The sequence below is a fragment of the Callorhinus ursinus genome, unplaced genomic scaffold, assembly GCF_003265705.2.
Source record: "Callorhinus ursinus isolate GAN/ISIS: 27379988/994484 unplaced genomic scaffold, GSC_fseal_2.0 scaffold16, whole genome shotgun sequence".
Classification (NCBI taxonomy): Eukaryota; Metazoa; Chordata; class Mammalia; order Carnivora; family Otariidae; genus Callorhinus; species Callorhinus ursinus.
In genome coordinates, this window is record NW_027397078.1 from 35,275,414 (window position 1) to 35,297,347 (window position 21,934).

Sequence of the window (21,934 nt, forward strand, 5' to 3'; positions counted from 1 at the left end):
TTAGTAATACTCTTATTAATGCTAATAGTAACATTTCTAATAATATCACTGGTGATTAGTAACACAAAGAGCACTAGAACTACCACTACTCATAATTATACTAATATTCTAGGCCCTGAAATCATTGCAGAGTCAATAAAAATAATGCAATATGAAACTGACCTATTTTGAACCAAAGATTATCATTTATTTTGAACACAGGGGTATTCTAAAGAGTACCTTCTGCCTTCCCTTCAAAGAAGATAATTGTATCTTGGAGCAGTATTAGGAAAACAGAGAGCAATCTTCATGTAGGTAAAAGGGAGTGAAAGCCACAGAGGAACCATTAAAGTAAGGGTTATTTATGAGTTGTGTTGATTACCAATGAGGAGAAAACACTGCTCTGAAAAGAATGCGGAGGAACACACCTGAAAGGAAGAAATTAACATATTCCTCTAGCAACAGGTTTCCAAACTACAGACAATTCTTGATTACTTAGAAACAAGCCACCTGGTTTGAGGATGATGGCAGTCAAAAACACTCCGCAGGGGAGCCTGGGTGGCTCAGTCAGTGAAGCATCCGACCCTTAACTTCAGCTCAGGCCATGATCTCAGGATCGTGGGATCGAACCTCGGGTCTGGCTCTGCGCTCAGTGCGGATTCTGCTTGGAGACTGTCTCCTTCTGCTCACCCCACCCCCCCGCCAAATAAATAAATCAATCTTTAAAAAAAAAAATCTGCAAAAATATGCCTGTACAGGAAGATGTGCACTAACAGGAACTGTATTGCAACCAATAGAGGTCACTTTATGTCTACTTGTAACCACCTGTACTATCCCAGTATAGTCAGCTCCGTTACAGCTCTTATTTCCTAAGTGTGAATTTGTTTCAATGGGATTGATACATCAGGGAGGGATTTGGGTACAGTACAAATTTCCCGTTTGCGGAAGAACAGTTTCATCTAGAAGAAGCACTTTAAACTTTAAAGAAAGAAAATTGCATCCAGCCCAACAGTGCTGCACCGGAAGACACCAAGTGTGTGCGTGCACACCCCCTCCCCCCGCTATCTAAGACTCCTTCAGTTCACACCTACTGTTACAACCTTCCCCTGACTTGAGATCAATCACCCTCCTCCACCCCTTCCCAGTAGCATGCAAGCTGCAACCCTCCCGACTCCCACTTCCATGAGCCAACTTCAGGACTTTTCAGGGGAAAGTGACCTGTGTATCATAATATTTCTGTATCTCTTAACCACTTAACTTGTGTAGAACGGTGCTATCATTTTTATTAGGTTCTCATCTTTTGTTTTAATTGTGTCACTAGGGGCGCCTGTGTGGTTCAGTCGGGTAAGCATCTGCCTTCGGCTCAGGTCAAGATCTCAGGGTCCTGGGATCGAGCCCCACATTGGGCTCCCTGCTCAGCGGGGAGCCTGCTTCTCCCTCTCCCTCTGCCCCTCCCCCGGCTTGTGTGTACTCTCTCTCTCTCTCTCTCTCTCTGTCTCAAATAAATAAATAAAATCTTAACAAAAAAACTGTGTCACTAACAACGTTTTTTAATATTTTCAGTGCCATGCCCTTCACCCATTTTCCCTACGAGCATGGTGGTTTTATTACAGGACTTTGCAATCATGCTGTAATTTCAGAATGCCTATGTCGCATTATAACAGAACTGACTGGATCTATCTTCCAAATCTTCCCCAGCATAAGACTGAGATGTTACTGCCAAACTTCTGTGCAGGAATATAGAGCCTGGAGACTGATTATGGTGGCCCGGAGCAACGGTCAGAGGGAAACTGTAATAGTCCTCAAGACCAAGACTTTTCTCACCCCCCAGAGGACAGAGTATTTCAAAGGCAAGCACAATGTCTTGGAAGCTGCCTACCGAAGACGACGGAGCCACAGACAGAAGGAATTTAGGTCCCTGTATCACCACTTGGAGGAGCCCTTATGAGAGCAAGACAAGTGATTCTGGTATTGGACACTACACATTTGGACTTATTTTGTGATAGTGGCTTTACCTCAACGTAGTAAATCCAGATGGGCTGGCTGACAGCATTGGCCTGAGCACCTGTGTCTTACCCAGCCGAAATGCGAAAGAGTTAATGCAGGAGCCTCTCGGGAGTGTTCAAGAAGTCTGCCCGCTTTCTGGGCAACAGCTCCTCGGCTATGTGGAGCGGTCAGATGACGGCGAATCAGACCCCTCTCCGTTAACGGGATTTACAGCCGAGCAAGAGAAACATGAGGGACTGCAAAGGACAGGTACAGAGCCAGCGGTTCTACTCCTAGGAATATGCACAGGAGAAATACAGTTGACCCTTGAACAACATGGGTTTGAACTGCATGGGTCCAATTATATGCAGATTTTTTTTTAGTAAATACACTATAGTACTACAAATGTATTTTCCTCATGATTTTCTTCCTTCCTTCTTTCTTTTTCTTTTCTTTCCTTCCTTCCTTCCTTCCTTCCTTCCTTCCTTCCTTCCTTCCTTCCTTCCTTCCTTCCTTCCTTTCTTTCTCTCTCTCTCTCTCTCTCTCTCTCTCCCCCTCTCTCTCTTTCTCTCTTTCTTTCTTTCTTCGTGGAGCCCAACATGCAGCCTGACTCATGACCCTGAGATCAAGACCTGAGCTGAGACCAAGAGTGGGACACTTAGCTGATAGCCACCTGGGCGCACCCCCTCCTTATGATTTTCTGAATAATATTTTTCTTTTTTTTTTAAGATGTAAAACTAGGGGCACCTGGGTGGCTCAGCCGTTAAGCGTCTGCCTTCGGCTCAGGTCATGATCCCAGGGTCCTGGGATCGAGCCCCGCATCGGGCTCCCTGCTGGGCGGGAAGCCTGCTTCTCCCTCTCCCACTCCCCCAGCTTGTGTTCCCTCTCTCGCTGTGTCTCTCTCTCTCTGTCAAATAAATAAATAAAATATTTTTTAAAAAGATGTAAAAATAAATAATAAAAAATAATTTAAAAATAATAAAAAATAAAGATTTATTTATTTTATTTGAGGGAGAGAGAGAGAGAAAGAGAGCGAGCGAGTACGAGTGGGGTAGGGGCAGAGGGAGAGAGAGAGAATCTCAAGCAGACTCCCTGATGAGTGCAGAGCCCCATGTGGGGCTCAAACTCACGACACTGAGATCATGACCTGAGTCAGACCCTTAACCGACTGAGCCACCCAGGTGCCCCAATAACATTTTTTCTCTAGCTTACTTTATTATAAGAATACAGTATATAATACACATAACATACAAAATATGTGTTAATTAACTGTTTATGTTATCAGTAAGGCCTCTGGTCAACAGTAGTTATTAGTAGCTAAGTTTCAGGGGAGTCAAAAGCTATAGGCATATTTTCAACTGCATGGGGAGCCAGCACCGCTAACCCCTGCCTTGTTCAAAGGTCACTTGTACTTTAGTGAGCTGCAATCAGCAGAATAAAAAAATAAAAAATGATAAAACAGAATCAGATCGTGTCCAAATCAGGGGTGCCCGGGTGGCTCGGTCATTAAGCGTCTGCCTTCGGCTTGGGTCATGATCCCAGAGTTCTGGGATCAAGTCCCACATCGGGCTCCCTGCTCAGTGGAGAGTCTGCTTCTCCCTCTCCCTCCCCCCCCGCTTGTGTTCCCTCTCTCGCTGTGTCTCTCTCTCTCAATAAATAAAATCTTAAAAAAAAAAAAAAGATTGTGTCCAAATCACTATTTTGTGAAACTTGCTTTAGTTGTGTGTGTGTGTGTGTGTGTGTATTCGTGTGCACATGTGTGATATTTGTGTGTACTGGGTAACAATGGAAAACAAATTTCTTACTGTGAGTTTCGGTTAAAAAAACTCAGACTACTACAATATCCTAGGCAATCATCAAACATCAGATTTGTTTAACATGTAAGCATCTACACCTATCCATTCATGGGAATGCTCCATTTTGTCTCATCTCTATCTCCATGCCTTCATTTAATGTGATTATGGCTATAGATACACAAAAAAGTATAGCAGAGACAGTTTTATTATGCAATCTTACACCTTATTCAATCAATGAGAAAATGGAGGATTAAGAAATGCACCATTAGGGGCGCCTGAGTGGCTCAGTCGTTAAGCGTCTGCCTTCAGCTCAGGTCATGGTCCCAGGGTCCTGGGATCGAGCCCCGTTGTCAGGCTCCCTGCTCCGTGGGAAGCCTGCTTCTCCCTCTCCCACTCCCCCTGCTTGTGTTCCTGCTCTTGCTATCTCTCTCTCTGTCAAATAAATAAATAAAATCTTTAAAAAAAAAGAAAGAAATGCACCATTATAAATTTCTTTTCAATGAAAAGTGCCTAATACGTTCATTGGTTTTATCATAAATGCCAAGAAAAATTATTTTAAATTACTTGTTTATAATTGTCTTTTAAACCTTACTTTCAATCATATGGTTCACACATTCTTGTTGGAAATAATTTGTTCATTATGGAACAGCATGAAAAAAAAGGCCTCTGCAGTTCACGTAAACTCCAATCCTATAGTAGCCGGAACACAGGAAAGCACGTTTCCCATGGATATAAAACTCCAGCACCATGAGCGGCTCCCCATCAGGGCTACCACTGTCCTCAGCCGATGAGTCAGTCCATAATTATCAGGTACCCATGCAACCATCCCTTTCTGGATATCAATTTAGCAAATCCTCTCTGCTCTCCACAGCCAGCACTTTTGGTTGCGTAACCAACAATTTCCTCTCCTTCTTTCCTCCCAGTGTCAATTTTGCAGAGGTATCAGATGGCCATCTACTGGTTTGGGTATAAGATGGGGGTAGCAGGAGCTAAGGCCCTCTCCCATGTTAGAAAGTGACTCTTAATTATTATTAAGTCAGTGTTTGTCAAAATGAAGGTACTACTGCTATTTTGATCGGGACAACCCTTCATTATACAGAACTATTTTGCTCATGTTAGGATGCTTGGTTCCTGGTCCCTTCTCACTATATATCCACAGGACTCTCGGCCCCAACATCATAAACAACTCGAACACTCAGGGGCATTGCCCAATACCTGTTCTCCATTTGAGAACCATTGATTCTCTAAACAAGGGGTCAGGAACCTTTTTCTATAAAGGGCCAGATAGTAAATCTTTTGAGCTTTATGGGCTCTATGGTCTCTGTGGCAACTACTCAACTTAATCGTTGTAGCGCAAAAGTAGCCATAAATTTTAAGTATACAAATGGGCATGGCTGTATTCTAATAAAACTCTATTTACAAAAACAGGTGATAGGCTGTATTTGCTCCACAGATCACAGTTTGCCAATGTCTGTAAGCCTAAACCAGCCATGGTGATTCCCTTCATCAGGGAGATTTAAGAAAGACATGAGACACAATGATAGTCCTAGACAATGCAATATCAAGGGACTCTGCTATGAGGTTTCCGGCAAATTTTTTCACACTCTCAAAAACAGTCATAGAAATAACATACTCTGCTCCCCTCTCATTTTTTTTAAGATTTTATTTTTAAGTAATCTCTACACCCAATGTGGGGCTCGAACTCACAACCCCAAGATCAAGAGTTGCATGCTCCACCGACTGAGCCAGGCAGGCGCCTCATCAGCTTTGTGTGTGTGTGTGTGAAGATATGATAGCTGGTGACCACAGACAATCACTCTGTGACCACAAGAGGTTCAGGCCACATGCTGGGATGGTGTATGAAAAAGATGACAAAACCCTTGAATCCAGTTAACCGACTCTAAAACGTCTCTACCTCTGGATTTTTTCTTTTCCTTTGTTTTTTTTGAAATTTTATTTATTTGAGAGAGAAAGAGAGCATGCACTTGCATGATCAGGAGGAGAAGCAGAGGGAGAAGGAGAAGGGGAGACTCCCCGCTGAGCAGGGAGCCCGATGCAGGGCTCGATCCCAGAACCCCGGGATCATGACTTGAGCCGAAGGCAGACGCTTAACCGACTGAGCCCCCAGGCGCCCCCGTAGTTATGTTTTCTACTACTTGCTGCTGACAGCATCCTAAATAATACACTTACCATTTGATCACAGAGCAATAAAGTTCACATAATTCTACCAGAATATTAGTATATACTGTGTCTGGATGGGTATTTGATAGCTACCTCCTAAATTCAAGTGTTTCTTCTGCAAACAATAGCCTTGTTGCTGTTTTGCAAAAGTGCAGCTCTGAATAAAAGAGAAAATATTGAAGAGGAAGAGCATGTTGACTGCTTTCTCATCTTCTCTTCTTTTCTTCTTCTATGTTATTGGAACTCTGATCCTGAGTGTTAGGATCTCTGGAGAGGTGAGTCAGAAATGAACAGCTGATTGCCCTTTGCTAGGTGTGGCCATGGGACTCATCCTGGTCAAGGATACAATAAGGGAAGAACATCAGCTTCTGCAAAAGATGTTCTTCCACGATAAAAGAGAGAGACAAGGAAAATGCTCACCATGCTCCAGCCACCCTGTTTCCTGCCTCTGAACCCAGTCATATGATGATATGATGCCTGGAGCTGTGGCAACCACTTTACATGCGTAAGGTAACAAGCACAAAGCCGGTGGAGGAGAAAGAAGGAAAGAGCATGGGTCAATGGAGCCCAATCCAGGAACCACCTACTTCTAGAAATATATTGTGTAAGCCACTTTTAGGAAAGCATTCCTTTACTTGCAGCTAAAATATCCTGATACACATAATAAGAAAGCATAATAAAGATGACATTTTTAACCTTAAAACATAGATGCTGTTTAGGTTATACAAGAACTACTAACTATCGGTGTCCCCAAATAAACTATCTATGTTGTCCTGGAGTTTGGATGTACACTTCCTTGGAAGTAGACATGGTCAAGTAGGGCTGGTCAGGGAGATTGGGGGGGGCGGCTGGGGGGGACCACATCCTCTTCTATTTCTTCTTTCTTCCCACACCTACTTTTCCAGTGTAGTTTCTATACTTTCCTTCAAAGCATCCACCTGTTATAGTAAAACAACCAGCGGACAAAGGGGAACAGTTTATTAGCTTTTTGCTTCGAATCCTTTACTACATAGCATGTGTGGGTTATTACATCTTCCTTGTGGGAAAGAGAGCAAGCAGAGCAGGAGGATTTAACCATTTACAAGATGATTTCTCTCGTTTTTTCCCCCTTTTCTTTATTTTTATTTTTAAAATATTTTTAGGGGCACCTGGGTGGCTCAGTTGTTAAGTGTCTGCCTTCGGCTCAGGTCATGATCCCAGGGTCCTGGGATCGAGCCCTGCGTCGGGCTCCCTGCTCCGCGGGGAGTCTGCTTCTCCCTCTCCCACTCCCCCTGCTTGTGTTCCCTCTCTCGCTGTGTCTCTCCGTCAAATAAATAAATAAAATCTTTTAAAAAATAAAAAAAATAAAATATTTTTTAAAGTAATCTCTACACCCAATGTGGGACTCGAACTCAGGACCCCAAGATCAAGAGTTGCATGCTCTTGCAGCTGAGCCAGCCGGGTGCCCCTACTAGATGATTTCTATTCAAGTTGTTTAAAATCTACTGAAGAAGAGACAGGATTTTTCACGGTAAGAACAGTTATACAGAGAATCATCTATAAGTGCAAAGTGATACTGTCTAGCACCCCATTTATGCAGAATTTCCAAAAACCCAAAACGATAAAAATATTTATATATCGAAATCTGTATCTACATATTTATTTTTATTTCCCTTCTCACCAAGCACCACTTGATACTTGATGACATAGGACAAGGCTCAGCAAACTTTGTGTATGGGGGAGATATTTTAGGCTTTGTGGATCATCTATTTTCCATAGCAACCATTCAGCTCTCCCACTGTATCATGGAAGCAGCCACGGACAATACATAATGGGCATGGCTATGTGCCAATAAAACTTTATTGATGGATACTTACATTTCATTCTCATATAATTTTCACGTCATGAAATATTATTCTTCTTTTGATTTAGGGGAACCATTTAAAACTGTAATAACCATTCTTAGCTTTATACAAACAGAGGCAACAGGTTGAATTTGGTCCATAGGCCATAGTTTTCCAGCCCTTGATCCCTAACTAGGACACAGGAAAAAAATCGGAAATGACTTCAAGGTCAGAAATAAAACTATGGGGGGCGCCTGGGTGGCTCAGTTGGTTAAGCGACTGCCTTCGGCTCAGGTCATGATCCTGGAGTCCCGGGATCGAGTCCCGCATCGGGCTCCCTGCTCAGCGGGGAGTCTGCTTCTCCCTCTGACCCTCTTCCCTCCCGTGCTCTCTATCTCTCATTCTCTCTCTCTCTCTAATAAATAAATAAATTCTTAAAAAAAAAAAAGAAATAAAACTATGGGGACTCGTGGGTGGCTTAGTTGGTTAAGCGTCTGCCTTTGGCTCAGGTCCTGATCCCAGGGTCCTGGGATCGAGTTCCGCATCGGGCTCCTTGCTCAGCGGGGAGCCTGCTTCTCCCTCGGCCTGTCGCTCTCCCTGCTTGCTCAGTCTCTCTCTCTTTGACAGATAAATAAATAAAATCTTAAAAAAAAATAAAATTATGAATTATACCCCGGTATCATTTTATGCATGTATCTTCTTGTGTTCTGATGGTCTTCAACAAATGTTAACACATATACCTATAATAGACGATCTGATTGAACACATCACTATATTCTAGATAAATGGAAGTTTAGGGAATTATACATGACCACAATAGTACTAAAGTGAGGTCAACTAAAGAATTAACCAGTAGAGAAGGATTAGGCACTTTATTGCCTCCTGCGTGTGTTCCATCAACTTAGTTAAATAGCATTCTATTCTTCAGCCTGTCAACATGATCTCAACCGGAAAGCCAAATTATGAACTAATTGCATCATAATCAAATTACAGTCCTAAAGGAAACATCCATCAATACATCCCCAGAATGTGGTTCTCCAAAACACACGAGGTTGTCCCCTTTGATGAGTGGAAGATTATCTGAAGATAGGATTTTTAGTATTGCTGTCAAAAACTAATAGAATTTAAGTTTAAAAACATATAAAATAAGCATTCCTTGTTGGGAGGTAGGTAACAAAAGAAAAATATTTTTCTGTTTATATTCCTATCAGAGAAAAGCTGATCTAGATAGAGAAACTCAAGAAATTTTGCTTCAGAGTACTCCATTCTATACAAAAAGATACCACTTTTTAAATGATACCATCTTCCAGCTTTATCTGCATTTGTTAATAAAAATTACCATGAAAATTTTATAGATCTGAAATTTCTATTATACTTTTCAGATATATATCCTTAACATATTGAATTACCTCTTATTTCATCAGTTCAAAATAGAGAAAACGAGGAACTTAAAAGTTAGAATGGCTTGACTTAGCAATTTATGTTTTCTTTTTTTTTTTAAAGATTTCATTTATTTATTTTTTGACAGAGGGAACACAAGCAGAGGGAGCAGTAGAAGGACAGGGAGAAGCAGGACCCTGGGATTATGACCTGAGCCGAAGGCCGACGCCCAACCTTCTGAGCCACCCAGGCACCCCAGCAATTTATATTTTCATCTAAAGCAAATTTGTCAACATTTTAACATATTTGGGGGGATCATATTTACCCAATTTATTTTCTTTTTGTCTAAGTAAACTTTCTTTTCTCCCATCTCCCCATTCTTTCTTTTAAAGTAAACTCTATGCTCAACGTGAGGTTTAAACTCAGGACCCTGAGATCAAGAGTCCCACTCTCTACCAACTGAGTCAGCCAGGTGCCCCTTAACCTCCCCCCAATCTAAGAATATTTTTATTATTTTCTTATGTTTCCTTTCGGTATTTTTTATATGAATACAAGCATGCTTACTGTTGTATAATTGATTATTTTCACTTAATTTATTCTGGAGATCATTTTAAATCACAGCATAGAATGTTCTTTTTTTCTTTACTTTTTACAACTGCGTAGTGTTTCATGCTATTTTAATCTAAGTTCTCACAGATATAGTTCTTAGAATTTGCTTATTCTATGGAAAAATGATGGAACTTTAGAAATAGAATTAAATTGAGAGAGAGTATCGCACAAATTCTCCATGGTACAATTTGAGGAAACAAAGGCTTGACTTGTTCAAAATCAACCTGAAGTTCCAACCACCGTTACTCAAGCTTTCCCCATCACCAACTGCTTCATGTCTTGTCATGAGGCTCACGTCCAGGACAAATTCTGCTTGTCAATTTTAATACCTATGAGGAACTTAGAATACCCACAATTTTAGCATAAAATTTGAGTATCACTTAATGGCATCTCAAACTACCTTCTGACTTTTATGAGTTTTGAAATATTCAGTATGCTATTATTAATGTCATAAAAAAATGTCCATAATCCAAAGACTTAGCTGTAAAGATATTTATTGCATCACAGTGTTCATCCAAGGCAAAACACTAGAAATGATCTAAATGTTAATTAAATAAGAAGTCATTCACTAAACTGTAGCATGTGTAGCTATGTATTTTATATTTATAAAGAATTTTTTAAAGATTTTATATATTTGGGAGAGCTAGAGAGAGAGCACAAGTGGGGGGGGGACGGGCAGAGGAAGAGGGAGAAGCAGACTCCCCGCTGAGCAGAGAGCCCAACATGGGGCTCGATCCCAGGACCCTGAGATCATGACCTGAGCCGAAGGCAGATGCTTAACCGACTGAGCCACCCAGTTTTCCTGCTCACGGGTCTGCAGGATGTTGTTACACCGTGTGAGATCTAGCTTCTGGGACCAACACACCACCCCAGGCAGTTCTTGCTATAGCAATGCTAGAAGCCAAAAAGAAATGCACACTGCCTCTTAAGGCCTTCTGCCAAAATTGATAACTCTCTGACCCCAGTCCACCTTCTGTTGGCCAAAGCCAGTCACTAGCCCAACAGCAATGAGGCAGGGAAGGTCACTCCACCTCCAGCAGGAGGAACGGTTATACCACATAGAAGAGGCCTGGATTTAGGAAGGGTTTAAGAATTGGGAACCAAGAGCACTCTACCACACGGTGAATAACTGTTACGGTGAAGTCAGGACGCAAGATGTGCAGTAGAGACTGGGTGCACAGCTGGAGTAAATTTCCCAGCGATCTTTGCAGTTAGGTGTAACCAGGGTCCTGGTAAATGGAGGGTGGGCAGAATGACAGACTCAATTCCAGGCAGGGCCTTCCAAAACCTCTCAGCCAGTCTTCCCCAATTCTCCCCCCCTCATCTGTCAGCTGAATGTTCATGGGCTGGGCCCCCGTGAATCTCAAGCTGAAGAGGAGAGAGAGAGCTTCCATCTCGCAGGTTCTCTAACTGGGTGTGTCTCACAGAAGCCCTCCCTCCATCAGGAACACCTGTTTGGGGCTCCAAGTCAGCAGAGATAAGCCACTGACAACTGAGGGATGGATCCGTGAAAGCAGTTAGACTATCTAACCTAACCAAAGATGCTAGTCAGCCATTTAACCCAGGACTGGAAAGTTGGAGAAGGGGACATGGAACAATCTCAGACTGAAAACTCAAACATACCAAAACAAACTAAAAAAACCCCTACAACATAAAAGACAATAGTACTTTTTCAGGGGCAAAGGAGGCAAGGTAAACACTGTTCCAGGCAAAAGGAAGAACATGTGCAAAGGCACAGAGATGTGCCATCATTAGGGCACCCCTCGATATCTAAAAAGTTCAACATAAAAAACAAATAGATTAAAAAAAATAAAAGTTCAACACAGCTAGAGGTAGGGCTGTGTGAGCATGTGCGTGTGTGTGGGCTTGTGTGTAAAAATGTGTGCACATGTGTGTTTGGGGGTTGAGTAGGAAGTTAAGGCTGGGAAAGAAAAATCACAAATGTCCAGAAATAAGGTGGCCAAAGAAGACAGGGCCAACCCCAATAGGGTGGAGATAAAGAATGGGGATTTGGGGGGGGGCCTGGGTGGCTCAGTTGGTTAAGCGACTGCCTTCGGCTCAGGTCATGATCCTGGAGTCCCGGGATCGAGTCCCGCATCAGACTCCCTGCTCAGCAGACAGTCTGCTTCTCCCTCTGACCCTCCCCCCTCTCATGTGCTCTCTATCTCTCATTCTCTCTCTGTCAAATAAATAAATAAAATCTTTAAAAAAAAAAAAAAGAATGGGGATTTTGTCCTAAGGACATTAAGGAATACAGAGATAGAGGATCAGCTTCGCACTTTAGAAAACTAGGGGCGCCTGGGTGGCTCAGTCGGTTAAGTGTCTGCCTTCAGCTCAGGTCATGATCTTGGGGCCCTGGGGACAGAGTGGGCTTCCCACTCAGCGGGGAGTCTGCTTGCCCCTCTCCCTCTGCCCCTCCCCCTGCTAGTGCTCTCTCTCTCTCTCTCTCTCTCTCTCTCTCTCTCTCAAGTAAATAAATAAAATCTTTAAAAGAAAACTTCTAAATTCGCCCTCAAGTGGTATGATGAGAGCTAAGAGGTAAAGACCCCCAGAGAGAAGATGGCTAGGCTGGCTGGGTGTGAGGTGGCCCCCCAGCCATATCCACCTTTGCCCATCCCAGCAAAACGGGCAGACACCCAGGGCACAGCTCTAGCCCCAAAGGGGAATTTGAGTACTGAGCTCAAGGAAGGCCAGGAAAATACTCCTGTTAAGGGCAGAGAGTAAATACTGTAGGCCTTGCAAGCCATGTGGTCTCTGTCATAGCCATTCAACTCTGCCAAAAGCCACCATGGACAATATACAAATGTGCATGACTGTGTTCCAATAAAAACTTTATTTACAAAAATCAGTAGTAAAGCTCTGATAAAATAAGCACATAAAAATAAAAGCAAGGTAAACAAGTCAGGTGGCCCAGGCCACAGAGGGGAACACTGCCCTGAGCCACAATTCAGTCGGACAGCTGAAGGGCTTGCAACGAGGACTGTGAATTTCCTAAGAGACAAGCACCTTGGACTTGGTTGTCCAAGGGTAGAAGGGCCGTTGTAAAGTCACGCCGGTGAGCGGTCCGATACCATGCAGAACCAGCACACCGGCCCCAAATTAGCCAGATGGCCTCAGGTTCTCCATCATAGCAGTCCGTCCTCTGCCAGCGCAAGGTCGCGCCAGCTACGTCTGGAAATACATTCCTTCCTGCACGCGCTGCGCCAAGTTTACCAATTCCACGAACTTTGGCCTATTGTTTTCTTTAAAGCTCATCTTTGTCAGAAGATTATCAAGTCCTCATTTTCCATTAAGCAAACCTCACACGATTTATGGAACATAGGAAAACGACCACAATAAAAAATCAAAACCCTATAGTAAACTGTAACTGTAGGAAAATCACTTTTCCTTCTCAAACTTGGGAAACATCTCTTTCATAGAAACAACAGTATTTTCCTATAATTCAAAAAGGAGTTCCTAAAATAAAAACTTCCTGACATCTATAAAAACCCATTTAGCACAATCCTAAGTTTGCTTGTGGAGCTGATAGCAGTAACACACAGATTTCTTAGAAGTCCACATTGGTGACTTTTTAACCATCTCACAGAAAAAATAAATGCTCCAAAGGTCAAAACAGAAATAAAAGTTTATTCTCCAAGACCTAGTCCCAAAGCAGGCCATTTATTTTTAATGTAGGTACTCCTTTTCATCTCTGAGTTACTGATCATGATAATTGTTCAGCTAAACAAATGATGAGAATTTATTTGCAAGAGGTGTAAGAATGGGTTGTGTATAACTTCACTCACTCATTATTTAGTACAGAGTATTTATTGTATGCGAAATCCTGTAAACCATACTTGAAAATATATTTCTAAAAGAAGAATTCAGGCAGGAAAACCTTCTCATCTCTTTGCCAGGAAAAAAAAAATGGGAATGTTAACTTTGTTATCTAAAACTAAGGCTTAGATTTCTTCTAGATAGTTTTCGCAGCTTTAGCACATAATGACCTAAATTGCTCAGAAGCAAGGCAGCATACTTTTGAGATGTTTTCGCTGTGCCCAACTAAAGGTAGCCTCTGGTTTTTCATTACAATGCTCTCAATCAAATCATAAAAAAAAGTTGGGTTAAACTCAACTCCAAATTAATACAGCCTACTTCCAGTCCTCTGCCTACAACTAAACCCACTTATCTAGTTTTCTTTCCATTTGGAAAAAGATTAATGAAGGTCATCAGCCATTAGGACCAGATGGCTCAAGTGTACTGTAAGGAAATACCAGGCATTCTCCCATGGACTTGTTTATCAGCTCACGGGCACATGTTGGTTGAGGCTGTACAAATATTATTGCCCATTCTTTTTCCATCCATGTGAAACTAGAAGTTTAAAGGCCTACAGAAGGCAAGCATCACTCTCACAAGTAACTCCCCAACACAAAGAAAGGGGGCCAACCTAGTGACCAAAGAAGAGGTATGCAAAACTGTCCCCTGTGCAACAACCACCAGTAGGGCAATTATGTTCACTTCTCATGGTTGACGTCCAACAGTTAAATAAGTAATTTGAGATCAGAATTTTAAATAAAGATAAGGTCTACATTAATTGTGAATGTACATTAGTGAATTCATGTACTCAATATGCTAAATTTTGTATTGGCAAAGTTTCTCTCCTTCACCAAACTCTAGCCAGGCTCCTTTGAGCCCTTTCTCGACTAGGCCTCCACCTTGTCTACCAAGACCTGAACAAATACTAACTCGGTTTCTTAACAGCTCAAGGCCACACATTCCTAGGATGACTCCAACCGCCCACCCCTCCTTAAAGTGCCTGCCTGAGAAAATTCAAGGCTGCCAAAAGAATTTACTGTTTGTTCCAGCCAACACCTGAAGAGAGGGCCCCTGTCTCCCAGCTTCAGAGGGAGGGTAGAAGCCTACCTTGGATAAATGCCAGTTAGCAAACTCGGATGAGTTTCACATGGACCAACCTCCCCCTTGGTTTTGGTACTTCTTTCACTTCCCTGCCTCTACCGAGCTCCAGCTCATCCCAAAATGCCCCAGTCCCCTCCGTACAAATTGAAGTTGTGTTGAGTTTACATTGGACTCTTTTCCCTATTAAAATACTGTAGTACAGACCAAAATCTGTCCTTACTGCTTTAAGTAGTGTGTGGCTTCACGGTCCTTTGACAGTGTGTAATTGGTTATACCTGTGCCCACACACATGTGCCGGTAATGTAAAGAAGAAAAAAATAGGAAAAGGTATTGTTTAACCCCGGGGTTGGTAAACTTTCTATGAAAGACCAGATAGTAAATCTTTTAGGCTTTGTGGGCCACAAGGTCTTGTTGGTATCTATTAAACTTTGCTGTTGCAGAGTAAATGCAGCCCCAGACAATATGTAATGCATGAACTTAGCTGTGTTTTCTTTTTTAAAGATTTTACTTATTCATTCATGAGAGACAGAGAGAGAGAGAGAGAGAGGCAGAGGCAGAGGGAGAAGCAGGCTCCCCGCCGAGCAGGGAGCCCGATGCAGGACTCGATCCCAGGACCCCGGGATCACGACCTGAGCCGAAGGCAGATGCTTAACCGACTGAGCCACCCAGGCACCCAGCCGAGCTGTGTTTTAATAAAACTTTATGAATACTGACACTTTAATTCCATACTATTCTTCTTTTGATTTTTTCTTAACCACTACAACAATTTTTAATTTTAAAAACCATTCTTAGCTCACATTCTATACCAAAGCAGTCAGCAAGCCGGATTTGGCCCACAGGACACGGTTCGCCAACCCCTGGTTTAACCTATTTACATGCTTTTCTTTCCTTGCTATGATCAGCTCCCAAAGTTCAAGATCATTTTGATGGTAAGGTTAGTAGATTTGGGGGCCATATTCTCAAAAACTCAAAAATGCTCTCAATTTTCTTCATTGAGACAACTATGAAATCAGTGATTTTAAGTCAATTCTTTTTTTAAAAAATATTTTATTTATTTATTTGCGCGTGTGAGAGAACGAGCATGAGCAGGAGAGGAGCAGAGGGAGAGGGAGAAGCAGCCTCCCTGCTGAGCGGGGAGCCCGATGCAGCGCTCGATCCCAGGACCCCAGGACCATGAGCTGAGCCAAACGCAGAGGCTTAACCAACTAAGCCACCCAGGTGCCCCTGTTGTCAATTCTTAAAGATAAATTCCTAGCTCATCAATAATGTACATTCTCTCACAGCTAAACTTCCATGGCAAACTCCAAATGGAATAATAAAGTAATAAAGTTGAACAGTGCATCTGTGTGTGTGTGTGTGTGTGTGTGTGTGTGTGTGTGTGTGTGTGTGTAAAGAGAGAATGAATAGCTGTAAGGTCCAGAAGCAGAAAGTGAAAATTTTGACGTCATGCATTTAAAGTACAAGTAAATTTCACTGCAGGTGAAATTTATCTATATCAAATTCTGATAGCAAGCAGGTGAAATTCACTTGCCTCAAAGAGAGAGAGAAAGGGAGAAAGAGAGAGAGAAGGAGAGGGGAGAGGAGGGAGGAAGAGAGACAGAGAGAGAGATGCTTGAAATGGCATATCGCCTGGACTAGACATCTTCCCCCCCGAACCGCTACCAACTAGACTTTCACAGCTGCAAACTAGCAACCCCTGGGAAACTAGAGTTAAGTATTCCTAAAACAGGAATCTAGTTCTGTTATGAAACTGTTCATCATTTCACCTCCTGACAGCCACAAAAATCAGCAGAACTCAGAAAGGACTCGGATGATGAGCAAGTAGCATTTTTAATAAAATTCAAATCCAGAGTCTTTGGGGGTTTTTGGTTGCTAGCCTCAAGAGCTCACTATTATCAGCAATATTGATGCAATTATTCAGGTAAAAAGAGAGGAGATGTGAAAAATATGACCTTTTGCATTGCTTCCTTAACTTCCCTTTTCCCCTAGGAAATATTTAATTCTGAATAAGGTAAAGGTAAAAAACAGAAGTTTAGTAGTCTCTAAATAGGTTTTACAGAAGAATCTGAGGAAGCTCTAAATATATAGTTTTATTCTTCCTCAAACGTACGATACTTGTAACAAAATCATTATTACAGATATCAGTCACCGCTATATGCCACAAAATAGCCCCTGCAACCCCATGATAATATGAAATAAAGCAGCTTCCAAATCTACCTACCACCATAAGGAATAATCTTCATATTAACAGTTGGGACCCAATCATTATCTCAAAGTGTGCCATTTTGCGTCAAGAAGAGACATGAAGTTAAGCTATTCAATCCCTGAAAGCATCCCTCAGTTTAATAACACCCCTATGAGTTTTGGGTTTTCACATCACTTCCCTCAGGCGAAGGGGGCATAATCATATGTTTTTCTACTGAACTGCATTCTCCTATAAACATTTCAAAGAGTACAACTGCTTTACAAATGAAATAGTCGATACAAAGAGCAGTAACAATAAAAATATATGCCTATTTTTATACTATTACTGGTTTATAAGGCAATCATCTGTAATGCTCTCATCTACAAGGATGAAAAATGATATATAACTGTTACCAAGGAAACAGTGAAGTAAAATTGCATGTAAACTATGAAACAGTTTAATAACCCGAAAATTAGAAGAACAAGATAAAACATCTCCAGATAGAACCACGATACATCGTGCCACTCACGACGGGTGCCATCAAGGGTCACAACTCACCAGCTATTCTGGCACTCAGTATTATCGGTTTCAAATGATGACCATAAGGTGGTATTGAATTCCTGAGGGGGAATTTGAATTCTGCTTTTTTTTTTTTTTTCACATGATTGAAAGGGCAGAGATCCTGGGAACAAGTGGTTAAAAGTGGGTACTTTGAGAAGTCAAAATACTCTGTCAATTCCAGTGTGGACTCATATTCTCTCAATAATTCTCTGTAATTACCAGTGTCTTTACTCACAGACAGGACATTCAGCAAGTAGCAGGTATGCTTTCTACAGCAAATGCTTTCCGAATTGGCATTTTAGAAACTCAAGTTCTTGGGAACCAAAGACAAGGCGAAGGCCCGGAGGTAACTGTGTGTGTTCACCTCTAAACCACGAGAATTTTAAGCACTCAAGTAACCACGCTGATCAAAGCTAAATCCTTTAGGAAGATTATCCACTCAAAAATCAGGAAAATCCTGCAGTGTAAGCACTTTTATACTTCACCTTTGAGAAAAGAACTTGATTTCTGTAACAGTGTTTAAAACACACACAACATGTGTTTCTACGTGCTGATGACCCTCTACACGTACCGCTATTTCAGCTTGGGGACCATCGCCGAGCTCACACTGAGCCACAAGAAGAATGCCTATGGATGAAAGATTTCTTAATGGGCACATAAGCTCAGAACATGTGCAGCTTCTCTCTTTAGAATAAACACTCTATTTGGATCACGTTAAGGACAGAAAGTGAAATTCACACTCATTTACTAAATTTTAACCTCTCTTTAAAATAAGATACTAATCCCCCACAGCCTGGCTTGGGTTTTGCAAAAACTCAGATTTGTGAATATCACGAAGGCATGCTGGAATTTAGTAAAATGAATATAAATCATCTTTTTACTGACATACAGCACTGTCTTCTCCCAAACTCCAAAGTTTAAGGACTAAATCTAGGCTCTCGATGGTTTTTTGTTTGTTTGTTTGTTTGTTTAACATTTATCACTCTTAGCTGTTGAGGCCACCAAAATCTATCTTGGTTACTTTAAACAACACCGGTGAACTTGTCTTTCCCCTCGGCAATCTCTGTCCATCACACAGATGGGACCAGGCAATCATTAAACTGTTGCTCACAGCCGTTTGCCATCCATGGTTTGTGATTCAACAGCTGTTTATAAACCAGCCATAGGCGGAAGCATGCAGGAAGTTAACAGAACAGAGGTGTGAAGCCATGGCCCTCTATGACACTGACGTGAAACCAAGCCATTTGCCACCCTACAATCATCCACCGTTTGACATATCCGTCTTCTGATGTGCAGGGCAACCCCTCTTCGTGGGCTACTCCAAGAAAGACATATTTGCCCATCAGCTGTATACCTCATGTCTACCCAGACTAAGTTACACTGGGGCCCTTTCCCTGGAAAATCTGCTGTGACATTAAGACTGACTCACGTGAGAAGGGAGGGAAGGTAGAGATGGGCAAGAAGAACAAATAAAGACCTGTGGATGCCGGTGAAAGGCACATCTGAAAGGGAACATGCTGACTGAATGTTTCTGAAATGGCCCGAATGTCATGTAGCCAGTCGACGTCCACACGCATTTCTGATTGTGGCTATCTGAAGCTGCTCAGCCTTGTCTGGTGCAATCAACACAGACCACCCTGACACTAAGGAATAGAGGAAATCCTAGAATTATTCTCTTGCAATTACAAGGAAGTCTAAACATCCTGGAAAACTCTTACTGTCTACCTCCTAAGGCTGTGGTGGTAACTGCTACGAAGAGCCAAGCTCAAGGGCCAGAAGGCTCATCCTTCCAAAGACGTGGGTGAAGAAGGTGGAGCGTGGTCTTCTAAGACTTCTCATAGCAGGCACTTCCCGGTTAATGCCACACCGGCAGAAGCACAGACCTACTTCCTGGGTTCGATGAAGACTTTGGAAGCATAAGCAGGGCAGAAAACCTAAGGCGAATGCTCTGACCAGGTACTACCTAGGCAGCCACAAAGTGGAAATATGCCTCCTCTAACAGCACTGCCAGAGAAGTCTGCCTGAATCGATGATTTTTCTTCTGTTTCAACAACATGGCCACTTGGAAGCAAATTTCTAAATCTTTCACGGCTTGGGGACTACATAGTTACCCAAAGAAAGGCTAAAGGTCTTTCTCTCCCGGCTCCCTGTCTTCGGCATCTAGGTCACGGCTGGGAACACGGGACAACTTCCCAGGTCAACCTACAAGCTGAGTTTTCAGGGTGTGGAGGTATAATTTAGGGGGTGGGGGCCAGGGGGCCACTTTTGGTCACTGCTGCTGGGGAAGCAGGGACCCAAACTCTAAGCACTTCTGGCTTTCCCTAGCAGTAGCAATTACAACCACCTTCTCTTGGCCCTGACTTATACATGTGACCCCAAGCACCAGTGGGGCTTTTCCTAAGGGAAAACAAACTGTCATGAATATTGGTGTGTGCCTGAGGGTGTGCGTCTGTGTGTGCTTGTGTGTGTGTGTGTGTGTGTGTGTGTGTGTGTGTGGTCTACAGCCAAGGATACACAAGCCCCACCAGGCAGTGGGAGATAAGTTGAACGCAGCAGCCCCTGGCCACCTCGTTTCAGTCCTTTCTTAAGCCCCGCTGCTCTCTCCAGCTTTTGCTTCTCCCCGAGCCTCCCGCAAAATAAAGCACCAAGTTGCCGGCTGCGGCGGCCCTGGGTGCAAATGAACCGGCGCAGCCCCTACCTCGAGAGCTTTGCAATCTTCACAAAGCTGAAGACATCCATGCAGGCAGCCGGGCACCCCGAGCTCGGAGGCTGCGGCGCCCCTTCTCACGCCAGCAACGGCAGCCCCATGGCCGGCCGGGACCTCAGCGCGCCCCGGGGCTCGAGTGGCGGCGACAGCGGGTGGCGGCGGCGGACCTGGAGAGCCCGCACCTGGAGGCGGTGGCTGCTACCCCCCTCCGGCCGTGAGCTGCGTGTGCATCCCCGAGCAGGACCATTGACGGGCGCCCGTGTTGGAAAACTCAATGGAGAGGGGGCCAGGGAGGGTGCGAGGGGCGGGGGTGGGGAGCGTGGCCCGGGCGGTGCGCCCTGGCCTGCGGGACTGCCGGGCGCCCCGGGGAGGCGAGGCCCGGGCGAGGGGCGCTGCTCCTGCTCCCCAGCCCGCCGGCCCGGCTGCCCCGCGTGCGGAGGAGCGCAGACTGAGCCGGGAGGTGGCGGGCGAGCCTGGCACACGCGCACGCACCCCTCGCGGCACTGCAGCTGCCTCCCTGCCTCCTTCCCCAAGCCGAGTCCCTTCTCCTCTCCCCACCCCCACCCGCGGGGAAGGGGGGGAGCTCTCCTGTCACCAGCTGCGTGTGCCTCCAGATCTGAAAGATCGATCTAACAGTCTCGGGCACACCGGGGACGGTGAACGCTACCCCCTCCCTCCCCAAACCAAAGGAGAGCCGTGCAACCGCAGGTTGCCCAAAGCCTTGGTATGTTCCATAAACAAAACTAGCGATTGGGAAGGAGCAGGGATGATCCCGGCTGGGTGGTTTGTCAAGGGGAAGGGGAGGAAGATGCCCAGCACGGCGGGCTCGGTTTGGAGAGCACAGAGGTCCCACCGCTTCCCCCAACCACTGGAGCTAGACGCGACAGCTGGGCTGGCTGGGAAGGTGTGTCTTTGGACAGCAGCACCCGGGGAGCGTTGGAGAAAGAAGAAAATAAGAACGGGAGGTATTTGGAGGGGCGAGGGCACACACACGGCTGCTTCTCACTACAGGGGTCCGGAGATGAGGGTCCCAGAAGCCAGTAGCGGGGGGGGGGGGGGGGGGGAGACGGTTATGAATGGGCTGCAGAATCTAAAGGAAGAGAAGGGACCAGAACGGGGGTCGGAAGGCAGAGCTGAGATGCTTTCTCAAATTGAGCAGCGGGTACAAAAGGAAAAAACCAAAAACCAAACCAAACCAAAACAAAACAAAAAAACACCTTACTCATAAAAACAAAACCACGGAAACATAAACACTCACCTCAGGCAGAGTAAACTCCAAGTTGCAGCCATGTAGAACTCCTAGCCTTCTCTTTTACATAATTATCTTGGATAATCAGCCCTCTTCATTAACTCAGTTCTCTCTGCCCGGAGCCTCAGGCTTCTCCGGGCCTCTTTTTCTTGTTCTTTCTCTTGGAATCTCAAGGCCTCTTCTCCCAAATCCTTTAAAATCTCTCCCCAGACTCTCTGAAGGTCAGATGGCTGCACAAAGTGTGTGTTCTCCCACCCAGAAGCGTTCACCTGATGGCAGGGCCACTGCAAGGAAAAAGATGCCACCCCCGAAATGTTGGAGGATCTGGCCAGTGTGCTTCTAGCTCTCGGAGGGGATTAGGGAAAAGGAAATAGGTTTAAAGTTCCCAGACTTCTGCTCCTCTCCGGGTCTGTTGCTGTATTTCAAGTCTTCGGTATTGGAGGGAGCCTAGTACTTGCACTTTGGTTTTTTAAAGTCGTTTCTTTCAAAAAGGAAACATAAAATCGGTAGCAATCGGAAAAAAATCTAAATGATGTGAAACTCGGGCATAAAATTACATGGTTTAAGAAATAAATAGAATCA

At 43.9% G+C, this 21,934-nt stretch overlaps 1 protein-coding gene across 2 annotated transcripts in view; it reads right to left on the reverse strand.

Annotated features, from left to right (window-relative positions):
- Nucleotides 1-21,590, reverse strand: part of FRMPD4 (FERM and PDZ domain containing 4) — a 552,472-nt gene extending 530,882 nt beyond the window's left edge. Inside the window, exon 1 of one of the 2 annotated variants that reach the window (XM_073902098.1) lies at nucleotides 21,362-21,590. In XM_073902098.1, the coding sequence (XP_073758199.1) occupies nucleotides 21,362-21,393 (32 nt within the window). In that variant the 5' untranslated portion in view covers nucleotides 21,394-21,590. Of the gene's footprint in view, nucleotides 1-20,094; nucleotides 20,272-21,361 lie in introns of those variants that run through there. The other variant, XM_073902097.1, reaches the window with a different exon arrangement.
- Nucleotides 21,591-21,934: the final 344 nt, after the last annotated feature.